The sequence below is a fragment of the Callorhinchus milii genome, unplaced genomic scaffold, assembly GCF_018977255.1.
Source record: "Callorhinchus milii isolate IMCB2004 unplaced genomic scaffold, IMCB_Cmil_1.0 Scaffold1, whole genome shotgun sequence".
NCBI lineage: Eukaryota > Metazoa > Chordata > Chondrichthyes > Chimaeriformes > Callorhinchidae > Callorhinchus > Callorhinchus milii.
In genome coordinates, this window is record NW_024704742.1 from 111,995,159 (window position 1) to 112,008,575 (window position 13,417).

Below are 13,417 nucleotides of genomic sequence, written 5' to 3' on the forward strand. Positions count from 1 at the left end.
GATTATTTCACAACATAACATCAGCGACATAAAGTTATTAAAGGATGTAGAGAAAAGGCAGGAAGGTGGGATTAAAGCTCTGCCTCGGTCTATAAATTGGTGGAACAGGATAAGTGGGTTGATGACCTCTTCATGTTCCTATGTATAACCATTTCAGCACCTTGGGACACCTCCCAGGGTGAAGGATGCTATATACATGTGAATTTCTATTGCATTGTAACACACATAAATTGTGTTTTGCCAAATTGTCCTTAAATACAGCAACTGGGTATCCCCTGACCAACAATTCCTTCCCCCACCAAAAATAAATTGTACATTCATTTCATGGCTGTTTATGAGACATTGCTGTACACAAATTGTCTGCCTTGCTGGCCAACAAATGCACAGTCACTACGTTTTACAGTAAAATACTGTGAAGCGTTTTGAGACATCTTGACACGGTAATAAGGTACTATATCAAATGCAAGGATTGCAGTAAGCCTTCGTGAGCCTTGCTATTTAGTTCTCTTCATTGACTTGGTTTATTAGCTTTGTGGGATTACCTTGCTGGGGTTTACCAGCCTTTGCTGACAGACTCCAGGCTTACTTTCAAACATTACCTTCCGCCTAATAACTGTTAGTTATTTCCTCTTGTCCCTTGCATTCCCAGTTCTTTCCTGGCTCACTCCTTCTTTTGCTACTTTTCCATCTGATCTCTTCCCCCTTTCTTCCTTATTGTTGTATCACTGATCTGGGCCTCTCTTTCCTCCCTATCGATGTGAATCAATGGCTGACTGAGCAGAGGCTAAGATTCCAATATCTCATTGACCTCAATTGGAACACACAGCAGGTGTTTTAGTGTGCCGACCATCTCACCTACACACAAAGTAAATTCAGGACATTATTTTGATTGTACTGAGAAGCTGTTCCAAAACCTTAACTGCGTCATGAACAGCAATGAAACAAGTAGGCGTTTGGAGTCCTGTCAAAGACACAAATGAGAGCGCTGGTGGTGCTTTCAGAGTTACTCTGCTAGTTACGTAGCACATATCACTGGACAGCTTATTCTAAGGCTTAACAATTTCCCAATTTAATCAATAAATATCAGTGTTTATCACATTTTCTCCAATCGAAAAGTTGAATTCCCTTTGTTAAAATATAAGGGGATTTTTTAAAACTTTTTTATGACTTACAAAGGTGCCCATTTTGGCAACGATTCCTACTCTCCAAAATAGGTGTAAATCAGTGCACACTAATGCTGGGCAAAATAGACATTTATTTAAGAGTAACACAGAAGAGGAGATACTGTACCTTTCAGGTGTTCACTGTCAGCCAAAGTTTCAGACATGCACAATTTAAAAACTTGACAGGCCTTAGGTGAATATAACGCAATTCTCGAATGGGAGTTTACGCTGCCATTTAGATGAATAAGACATCACAAAGCTGGATTATCGCTGACAGTGATGAATTATTATCAATTGCATTTGACATCACTGCTGTTTAAGTGCAGTTTAAGTGTAAGCACAACCAGTGCACATTTTGTCTCATTGCACAGTCGCTGATAAAATAGTTCAAAGCTTAGGTGTGAGTGTACATCTGCGTGAGTGGCCATGAACGCATGGAAGTGGGGGCTGTCAGCCTCCTCATTCTGTAACTGGTTTCCTTTCCTCCTACAGAGTTTGCACTAGCACTCACTTATCTCAGAGTACAAATCTCTCCCTGCCTTCTACTCAAAGCCTCAACATCAAGTCAGAACCTGTTTCTCCTCCTAGAGACCGCACCCACACGCCCTCGGGATACCCACAGCACTCGCGGCACGAGGCAGGGCGCTCGCCTGTGGATAGTCTGAGCAGCTGCAGCAGTTCCTACGACGGGAGCGACCGTGAGGATCACCGGAATGACTTCCACTCCCCCATCGGACTCACAAGGCCTTCGCCAGACGAAAGGGAAAGCCCGTCTGTCAAACGGATGAGGCTGTCTGAAGGATGGGCGACATGATAAGATTCTCCAATAATTGTTTTTCTTGCAGTGTGTGTGTGCTCTACATTACAGGGGAAAAGGGGGGGGTTGGGGGGGAGGGAGGGTTCTACATTATATGTACCGTGTGTGGAAAATAAGTCAGGTACTCTGTTTTGTAAAAGTACTTTTAACTTGCCTCAGTGATATAAGGTAAACGTAAAATGCTGAGATTACAGTTTAGCACTTGAGTTGTACAAAAAAAAACTTGTACAATGTAGATTTTACCGCTAACTCTTTTTCATTGCTGTGCTCCCTTGCAAAATGTATGTTACAATAGATAGTGTCATGTTGCAGGTTCAACGTATTTACATGTAAATAGCAGATTAAAAGGAAACGTTTGCCAGAACTGGCAGATCTTTGCCGAGAAAGAAAGAGCAGCTGTGTTATGCAACAAAAACAAAAAAAGAATCTATATATATATAAATATAGTTGACAGGCCCAGGAATATGGGTGACCGTTCTCAAAAAAAATGAAGTTGGTTGGATGGCTGACACCTCCATACATAGTAGCAACACAAAAGGCACATCGGTGGAGTATGGAACTTAGTAAATGAATCAAAGTCATTTGAAAGAGACCATACTATGAGAGCAATGGAAAGTGTTAATAGGTGGAAAAAGTCTGAGATCTGGGTCTGTTTAACATTTTAAGTGGGGGAAAAAAAGATGTACATTACATTTTGCTTATATTTTCATATGAAAGCAAAGAAAAAATGTTTGCAAAGCATTTGTGGCTTTTTGTAGTTTACTTAAGCCAAAATGTTTTTTTTTCTGATAGCTTCGCTGGTATTTTAAACAGTCCTGAAAAAAATAATGGAATTGGGCTTTTCGTATGGAAGCACTACCCTAAAGCCATGAAAAAAAACTCCATGCTTTGCTAACCAAGATAACTGTTTTCTCTTTGTAGAGTTTTGTTTTTGAAATGTGTATTTCTAATTATATAAAAATAATATTAAGAAAATCTTTTAAAATCTGTGAAATTAACATGCTTGTGTATAGCTTTCTAATATATATTAATTATGGTCATAGCAAACATTGTTTTGGTTATCTTATTAGTGGGGGGGAGTATTTGTGCAGATGCACGTTTCAGTAACTAAAGGGAGTGAAATTGTCCTTGCTGCTAAGTGTAGCGACGATATGCGAGAATATTGGGAAAGAACCCATGACAAGTATACTTTGGCAAAATCGTCTCACATAGTGGAAAGAGAAATTTCTCACCCTAAAATCTTTAAATCTCTTCTGCACACGTTTTTGCAGAATCAGAGTTGGCTGTGTTCAGTATAAAGAGGTTAACCAGTTGGGAGGACTGGATTGGTATGTATTTTAGAGTTTGCTACTGTTTAGGAATAATATCATGGAAAGGAGTGGGACTGCCTGGCATTTTCAGCACCTGGGGGAAGTTTCAGAAGCATCTCGGTCACTATTTTGCTACAGTACGTCTCATTTGTAGTTGCATTGCCATGAAACTCCAATCTGTACTAAACCTGACTTACTTTGAAAAGTTGTTTGAATTTGGGTGGTCTCCAAACAGAATTTATGAGTCTCAACAATTACTAGCAAATATCTTACACCATTGTTTCATTTAAATTTTTTTTTTTTAATTGCTTTTAACTTCTCTGTATTCTGATACTTCTCCACCCTCCCACTCCCTTCCTTGGGTGCCCAGACACAACTTGATGAAGATGCATTTGAGATGCACACATGACATGTGCTCACTCAGATTTAAAACTGTTCCCCTTGTACACCATAGTGTTAAAGGTTAATTCATTGTCAATGCTTCAATACAAGAGGACTGTTTGTAATAGCATGATTATGTGGTTTTAAAAGGCAGGTATCCACTCAGTAGGTAAAAGGAAAGGAATGGCAGGCAGCCACAATCTCCGAACACTATTTTAATTCAGCATTTTTTTGCAAAAAAGGTAAAAGATCAATTTTATTGTAGACCGAGCAAGTAGCAAAAATTGTGTTAACAGCAGTTCATATCCACAATTTTGTTTTTTTTTAAAGTGAGAAGCACAAGTTCATTCACATGGGTCACTGCTTTCTTTACCTTCGATCTCTACTTTGCTGTTATCCAAGTGTTCTAGTTTTGCTGTATGTTTGACCACAGTGCTAATTCTTGTTCAGCAATTAATTTCTGTGGTGTTAAGAAATACGGGGCAGCGCCCCATGTATATTATCATTTACTCACACAGCTCATTGGCTAACAGATTTAGGCAATGTTCTTTACTGCGACACAAAAGGTCAGTGGCATTTTCTTAGGGGCACTTAAGTTATTTTTTTCATGAACATCAAAAAGGCTTGTTACTATTTCTGCGCAGAGTGAGAGCAAAGTAATTTACTGATATCTTGATGTTTGCATTGCTTTACTGCTGCCAGTAACTTGAGTTGACATATCAGGGCTAGTAGATGTCACACAGTAAGAGCTGAGATAGTGAAAATATCAGCAAACCAGATCAGCTTTGACAGAATATTCTGCAAAATCCACTATTCTACCTCTAAAAGAGTTTTATGATAAGTGGGGCTAGTCTGTAATTTTATGTTGCTCCAATGAAATATTTTCAAAGGCCCTTGCAAAACGGTCACACCATCAAAACATATTGCATTCTGGAAGAGTATTCTTCAGAAGAAAGTCAGCTAGACGAATAGAATTCAAAATGTAATAACTTTTTTTATATTAAAGTTTATTTTTAAGTTTGATAAAATATATATTTAGTTGCTCTTTAAAATAGTCTTTTTTGACATGGAAACATTGAGTAAGAAATAGATTTACACCTGTAACACCACTTATCAACCTTCATAAAATCTACTCTTGAAGATCTGGTTTTATGAGAAACACCTTTATTTTCACCAATTAAAAACAAGTGTTCCTGAAAGCCACGTTGTTGCTCAAAAAAGACTATTGCCTAAAAAAAAGTGCTTCGACTCTTCTTGTTTGTGCCATCTGCTGTGTATAATGTGACATTTTTCACCTGATGCTGGTTTCCTGCCACTACAGAGTTCTGGAAAGACTGAATAAGTAATGTTTATTAAGAATGCTTCGAAATGTAGGTTATGGTAAAGGCTTTTGTTAATATTTTAACCAAAGATGTGGAGCAATCCAGGTTTTAGCCACAGTTTTTGCAAATATGCTTCTCTAAGCTTTCTCTGTTTTTAATATTTTAGTTCAAGTAATATATATATATACTGTATATATATATTGCTTTCCCTGTTCATACCTCAAATTTGTCCATACCTCAAAACAGTTTAAAGAGGTCAGTTCACTAAGCAATGAAATACGGTACCAGTGCTCAATATGAAGGAACTGTTGTAAACTGCAGGCCTGGATTGCTTTGGAAGGGACAAGTATTATTGAACTGAAACAGACTTGGATTGCTCCAGCTGGTTTGCTGTTATTTTTTTCTGAGGATTTGTTTCCATTATACAATAGTAATATGAAACGATTGCTTGTGAATGGGGGAAATGTGGACGTTTGCAGCAAAAATAAAGAGGCTCACAGCGGCATAAGCTGGACTTTGTCGCCACTTGATGACAAAAAGATGTTAATAACTAAGTTAAACTACATCTATGTATCTCAAGGGACTTAATTCAGCTGTCTGTAGTGAAAATTTTTATGGGAAAAATTCAAGTTTCTCTCGCTGGAAATAAGGTATAATTTGTATTTTGCCGACAAATCAGTAAAGTTACTGGCTTTCATAGTGATTTGATGCCCTTGTGTGATTTCTTTTCTCTCTTACATGCAACTAAGATTACACTTCAGTTAAATAAAAAAAACAAGCTAATTATTAGTGCAAGATCAGTGACTGAAAATTTAATTTATGTGATAAGTGCTGCAATCCACTTCAGTACATGCTATTAATAACTTTATGACTAAACAGTCTGAAAAAATAAGTATCTGGGTCTGAACACATATGTATATATACACACACAATATATTTTGCACAACCATCAGTAATTATTCAAACAGTTATTATTTAGCAAAACCTAAACAAAATAGCAAGAGAACATCAATGCATAATGTTAATTCGATTCAACATGGTAGCATACATGAAGGAGAAGGGAATCGAGGGGTATAAGAGAGGGGAATATGAATTTGATGGGAGCTTGTGTGGGATATGACATGTTTATAGTTGGGTCGAATGGTCTGTTTCCATGTGGCTTGATTTTATGTAAATATGTAACTCTACGACGACTTGATACTCCGTTGTGGCCTATAGCAGATTTTAGGGATGGGGGGGAGGGGGAGAGCTGATTATAGTGCAAAGCACAAAGCACACTAACATGATCATAATAGACATTGGTAGATAAAACGAAAAAAGCAAGCAGCAGTTTAAGAACGTATGTAATACAGCTTTTAATCTGCTAAACTTGCTCTAAGAAAAAACATTGTGCAGAACAAGTACCATCCCCAAGCACAGCATGGGCAAATTAAGCAAACATGCTCCATAATGGATCAACAGAAAAATAAAAACGGAAATTACAGAAAGCGGCTAAAAAAAAGTTTATGGAAGCCAAGAGAGAACTGGAAAGGGACACAGACCAAATGCAAAACATAATACCAACAAAATTCATTCAATTTTATAACATTAAGAGGGTAGTTAGAGGATATGTTAAAACCTTAAGGGACCAAAGTTAAGTTAAAAACAAGATGATCAGGAGATAGTGAACATATTAAACAACTTGGAGGTTTTTAACCACTGAAAACATACCCCAATATTCATAAAACATTGCTTGACATCTGGGACTTTGACATAAGTGAGACTGAGGTTCTAGATAGACTCATGGGGCTGAAAAACAATAAATCTGAGATGGATGAACTGTACTCCAGGGCACCTTGAGAAGGCAGGAGATTTGTGAAGCACTGAAAGACATTACGAGGGAGATAATCAGTACTGGTGAGGTTCCAACAGACAAGAAGCAAGTAAATGTGGTTTCTTATTGCAGACCCATTAGCCTGACATCAGTAATTGAGAAACCTGATGGAGTCAATGAGCAGAAAGAAAATCGAAGATTACTTATCTAAAAATAACTTAATAAATGACAGCGAGCCAGGGTTCAGAAGGGGTCGATCTTGGTTGACCAATGACATAGACTTTGTGAGGAGGAAACATGCAAATTCACTATAGGCTCTATAGATAACATGAGATGATGATCTTTTTGGGTCAGCTAGGTGTCTGACACATGTGGAAACTCAGTTTGAGTATCCAAACCAAGCTGAGATTTCCATGCATCCCACCTACACTTGGAAATTCCAGAGATGGATTACTGGAATGGAATGCACACGCTCTATAATTCTGGGAAGTATTCGGAGCAGGTTAGCAAAGCCCAAGGCTTGGGGACCACAGAGTGTGCGTTGGGGTCCTGCTGGAGTCTAAACAGCAAAAAAACCACATTGCTTGCCAATAATGTTGCTGTCTGGCAAGTTTTCCTGCTGTTTGTCCAGCTAGGACCACCCTACCCATTAGGGCTTTGGCTTGCAGGGTTAACAGGAGCTGACTCCCTGCCCCCAGTGGTTGGTCTGCCCTTCCAGGTCCTGCCGATGAGCAAGGCTGGCTGTGCTGTCATAAGCAATGCCCTGGAATACTGTGGACCTGCCTGGCTCAGGAACCTCCAAGGATTTCAACATTTCATTATTAGGCACGTCACCTTGAAACCAGTTCAGCTACAAGGAGACCCGGTTGACCTCATAACAAGCAAAAAAATTTCAGTCCTGAAAGGCGATGGTAGAAGAAGAAATACATAAGCAGCTGAAAGGCAAAGGGAGAAGTTTCAACAATACCTATCCGATGCTGAATTTGAGTAATGGGAGAGAAAACAGTTGATTTCAGAGGATGGAATAAACCTCTATCAATTAGTTATAGACCTTACTTTTATAGGTATAATAGAAAGGTCTTTATGAAATCAAATGATAATAATAATCCTTACATTTGATATAGCGCCTTATCATGTCGTTGAGACATCTCAAAGCACTTCATAGAATATATTATGGAGTCCTGTAGCTCCGTGGTTAGAGCACTCGCTTTGCAAGCGAGAGACCTGAGTTCAATTCCAGACTGGGCAAAACCTTGGGCACGTTTCCTTACTCCACACGCCTAATAATAATCCCTCCAAAACCAAAAACAATAATAAAATTGGTCATTTTCAATCTACGATTGTTTGTGGGACATTGCTGTGTGCAATTGGGCAATTGGCTGCCGCGTTCACCCACAAATATACAGTCAATTCACTTTACAGTGTGTTCTGTGAAGCACTTTCGGACGTCCTCCCGTGAGGACACTATATCAAATGCAAGGATTATTATTATTATACTGTAAAGTGAATTGACTGTATCTTTTGGGTGCAAAACGATAAATAATATTTTGTGGGAGAAATCAATACAAAGACAAGTTAAAACCATATTCAAATGATTGACTTGAATGCACATTGTTTAAGCAATCTTCTGTGATACCAGAAATTAAATCAAGGTAAAAGTAAAAGCCTCCAAGAAAGGAAGATGTGAAGATCCCTGCTCATATATTGCAACAGAGAATCTAGGATAGGCAGCTGGCAACAGTCTTGCTTCAATCAGCAACCTGGCAGTTCAGTATACATTGCAATTGGTTACTGAAACTGGCACTAGCCACATGAAAATGTGTTCTGTAACAATGTTTTGTTCCTTTAGGCCAGCAGAAGAGCAGGACGACTGTGCTCTCATTTTATTTCTGTTGGTGTCACACACTATTTAGTGATCCATTTTGACCTGAGTTACGTTTGCACGTTTGCAAACAAATAAAAACAATTTGCAAACCAATTTGACCGTGCTCCTTTAAATTGTATTTGCTAAACACATTCACTTTGGCATAGCCAGCCCTTTAATTGGCTGGTCCAAAACACAGACTGTCCAGAGCAGGATGTGAAAGGCGCTATACAAATGTAATTTTGTTGTTGTTGTTGGTCCATCTACCTGTACAGGTGAGACATTGGCTGGTAATGGTAGCATTGTGGCACAGTGCACTGGTATTCCAAATAAATCATGCCGCAAAGTGATATTTTACAGCTTCAAGTCTTGGCTTCGTTCTCCATCTGGCATCAATCAGAACTGTTAGACAGGAGTGTTCAACAGAGTTCAGCTGATTTGTCACCATGGGTCAGAAGGTTGTAAATTCAAACCTCACATCAGAATCTGAGCAGAGAGTCCCGGCTGATACCCAAATGCAGTACAGGGAGTGTTCCATTGTTGGAGGTGCCTTCTTTCAAATAAGGTATTAACCTTAGTCCTGTCTGCCTGTTCAAGTGAACAGTAAAGATCCCATGGTAATATTCAAATGCAATACAATTTACATTTATATAGCGCCTTTTATGTTGGGAGAACATTTTAAAGTGCTTCATACTGTCAACTGGGCACCCAAGCTGCAGAGTGTGGGAGGGGGATGATGACGCCAAGTGCAGTCAAGGAGGTAAGCCTTGAAGTAGGTTTTGAACGAGGGAGGGAGGGAGGGAGGGAAGAGGAAAATTCAAAATGGGAAAAGTATTTCCTTCAGTACTCCAGCCAACAATCCTCCAGATAAATATGTCTGGTTTAAGTTATATCAAATGCAAGGATTATTATAATTTACATAAATACTTAATAACAATAATCCTTGCATTTGAAATGGCACTTTCCATACGGAGGAGGATAACTCAAAGTTCTTTGCAAGATTTACTCAAAGTGTATAGGCTGTGAGTTTTTTTGCAAGCATACTGAATATAGCGCAGAGCACAAAAAACCAGGGCATCAATGAACAATTTAATCTGTGAGATTGTTAGCCAGGATACTAGGAGAAATTCCTTTCATTTTGTTGAGCAGTTCCATGGGACCTTTACCATCCAAGCGACCTTGTAGAATCACCATGTAGACAGAACCTCAGTTTAACAACATAGCAGCTCCAAAAAATATTCAATGGAAATTTAATACACATTAACATCACTAAATATGAATTTAATACCAAAAATACTTCCTTGTCTTGAGTTTACATAAAAATAAAGTACTGGATTTGGAAAATAAGGCCCATTGAATCCAGTTAAAATGTACTCTTTATTTTGGTGCTGGGCTTCTGTATTTTACAAATCGATCCAAGTATTGAATCTAACTTGGGCAGTTTTGCAGATCTATACTGAACACCAACATTATATTTTCAGTGTGAAACCAGTCTTTTATGAATGTCAAATCTATACTTAGAATTGTTTACAGTACTGCAGTATGAGGGATACAGTAAAATTACATTTTGTAAGTGGCTTTAGTACTAAAAAATGCACCCAAAGGGTAACAAAATAATTCTACCAAACATGTTATACTTAATAAGTTTGCTTACACACAAGTGTAAATAGTATGAATTAATAAATACATCTCAGTATTACTTTGGCATCAAGGGAAACCAGGGTAATGAATTGCTTTGGTAATTTATGTTTTTTGCTGTTGGCAAGGGCCCTATTGTAAAACTCACAAATATTTTTCTAATAAAGATGTAAAACTAAATAACTGATAAGCTTAACCTCATGAATGTACAACTTTTTGTTGGCAACAGAAGAAATTATTTATTAGTATAGCTTTATTTTGTCTGCTTAGAGGCTATTTTGCAATAAATAGATTCTGCTCAATCAATGTTGCAGTAGGAATCAGGATACTCTGAGGCAGTTGTTATTTTGTACACTACAACTACAACAACAACAACAACTTGCATTTATATAGCGCCCTTCGCACGGGGCAGCATCTCAAAGTGCTTTTACTGCAGTTAATATTGAGATTTGAAAATGAGCACGGTGATGTAATTTGACCAGGTAGGGCAATTGCTGCAATGGTTGTGCAGCAACCTAAGGTAACCTTTTAAGTTCTATTGCAAGAATGCCCATCTAAAGTTCATTTTGTTGTTCAAGTAGAATGTAACATGACTTAGGCATTGACGTGGTTTCTAATTTTAGACCTGAGCGTGTCAGGGATTAAATATGTCAAGGAACTCTGATCAGATTAATCAGAATCTATTAAAGTTTTGCAAAGTTTGATATTGCCACATGAATACTAATTTCCACCAGCAACTAGGGGTCAAGTTATTGATAGTGCCACTTAAAAGGCTAAGCTAGAAGGAAGAAATGACTAATGCTGGACTATTTTAATATATTTCCCTCTTTCTAACCACACTAGTGATCACTCCACTTCATGGAGCCAGTGTAAAACTTATTCTTCGACCCCTTACAATCCTTCAAACCTTACATCCAATTGCTCAATCAGCACATTTTTGCCATTATGTGGAGCTTCAGTTAGCCTGCCATTGTCTCCAATATATCAGTGTTACCTTTACCAGTATATTATTTGTGCTTGTTCACGCTGACCGATACACTATCTTTACTGGAAACACAAAGCTGTCAAGTCTCAATACGCATAAAATGGTGAAATGGACTTTGTGTTGTTTTTTCACCATCTGAAGCCTTTTGATCTCTGAACACCAAAACAAATTGTTTTGTTCACTTCTGCAGTGACTCATCTTGAAACTTGTTCTGTATCACATGAAATAACACAGATCTACTGTGCAGTCAGTCATTAGAATCTGTGCTCCATCACTGCTGTTCAGGTCCTGCTGACCTCATCCACGCTTTTGTGACCTCCCACCTTGATTGCTCCAATCTCCTTCCCAACCGCCTTCCCAGCTCTACAATTCTCAGAGTCCAACCAACTCAAAACTCCACTGCCTGTATCCTCACCTGCACCAAACTCCGCATCCCCATCATCCCAGTCTTTGCCAGGCTCCACTGGCTCCCTATCACAGAATGGATCAATTTCAAGATTCTCACACTCAGCTAAAAATCACTAATGCCCTGGAACTTCCATGTCTCTCCAATCTGCTCACACCGTACTCCTCTACCCACCCCCTTCACTCGGTTGGCTCGGGCCTTCTGCATACCCTTCGATCCCTCCACTCCACCATCTGTGGCTGTGTTTTCAGTAACTATGTCCCGACCTTTAAAAAGAGAACTGTTACCCAATACTTTGCAAAATAGGAATATAATCTTAGGCATACACAGTTGAATGTGATTCAAGTGCTAAAGTCACACATTCAATAATAATAAAAAAAACACTGTAACATGACACATTCAAATATACTGTAGTTCTTATTGTCTGATCTCAATTCTGGTATGTTCACACACACTGAAAGGAAATTCTTGCTCATATTATGTTTATTTGCCTTATCTTCATTCTGAGCCTCAAATCATTTAACTTTTCCCAAACTTCGGAAGCGGAGATGGAAACGAAAGCTTCTGTTAATGTTACATAATAATCCTTGCATTTTATATCATGCCTTATTATGTTGTTAAGTTGTCTGAATGAAGTAACTGTATATTTGCAGGCAAACGAGGCAGCCCATTCGCACAACGCAATGACTAGATTGTTATTTTATCTGGGGATTGTTGACCAGGACACAGGAAAATACTCTTTTCTCTTTTTGTAGAGTACCCTGATTATTCCATTCCTTGCCAAACTCCACTGGCTCCCTGTCACAGAGTGGATCAACTTTCAAGATCCTTACTCTAGTGTTTAAATCCCACCATTTCTTGGCACCCCTATCTCTCTAACCTCCTCTCTCCCCACAGCAGTACCCGTTGCCTCCACTCTACTGGATTGGCCTCCTCCCCGTCCCCCAAATCCTTTGTTCCACCATCAGCGGCCATGCCTTCAGCCACTTGTGCCCCGAAACTTTGGAACTCCCTCCCTCAGCCTCTTCACCTCGTCCCCTCCTTCCCCATCTTCAGGTCTGAAGTCCTTCCTCTTCGACCACCCCCATGGTCACCTTCCCCCTTCCACTGGCTTGGTCTTGGGTTCCACCATTGTTAAGCGCTCTGAGATGCCGCCCGGTGTGGAGGGCGCTATATATAAGTTGTTGTTGTTACCATGGGATCTTTAACATCTACCTGAACAGGCAGTTTGGCATCTCATATGAAGGAGAGTAGTTCCAACAATGCACCACACCCCCGACCTGTATTAGATTGTGAAGACATTCCTCTTCAACCGTACCTACGGTCACTTTCCCTTTCTCTCCAGCTCAGACTCAAACTAGCATTGTTCAAGCTCCGAGATGCTATCCCACGTGAAGGTGTAATTACATCTAAATGTAAGTTTTCATTGTCGTTGGAGTGCTAGCCTAAACTGTGAACTGATAGTCTCCATGTGAGTTTTGAACCACAACCTTCTGACTCAGAAGCGAGAGTGCTGCCAACTGAACCAGGCTGACAAATTCCCTCACTGCGGAAAGCACACAAATGTCCTCAGGGTAAATGCCTAACCAATAATATTCTATGTGAAAATCACTCAGAAGCAATAGTGACAGTGAAAATTAGTCACAAATAATACTCATTGCATAAGAGAGCTCTATTTTCTAGCATAGGTAATGATGTCAGTGTTGCCATGGTTACAG

General features: G+C 39.1%; 1 protein-coding gene across 12 annotated transcripts in view; it reads left to right on the plus strand.

Moving 5' to 3' along the window:
- Positions 1-5,696, plus strand: part of mef2cb (myocyte enhancer factor 2cb) — a 155,654-nt gene extending 149,958 nt beyond the window's left edge. For 9 of the 12 annotated variants that reach the window (XM_042334398.1, XM_042334378.1, XM_007893054.2 and 6 more), the window contains one exon: positions 1,656-5,696. In XM_042334398.1, coding sequence (XP_042190332.1) covers positions 1,656-1,977 — 322 coding nt within the window. In that variant the 3' untranslated portion in view covers positions 1,978-5,696. The remainder of the gene's footprint in view (positions 1-1,655) is intronic. The other 3 variants (XM_042334410.1, XM_042334414.1, XM_042334417.1) reach the window with 1 other exon arrangement.
- The last annotated feature ends 7,721 nt before the right edge of the window (positions 5,697-13,417 follow it).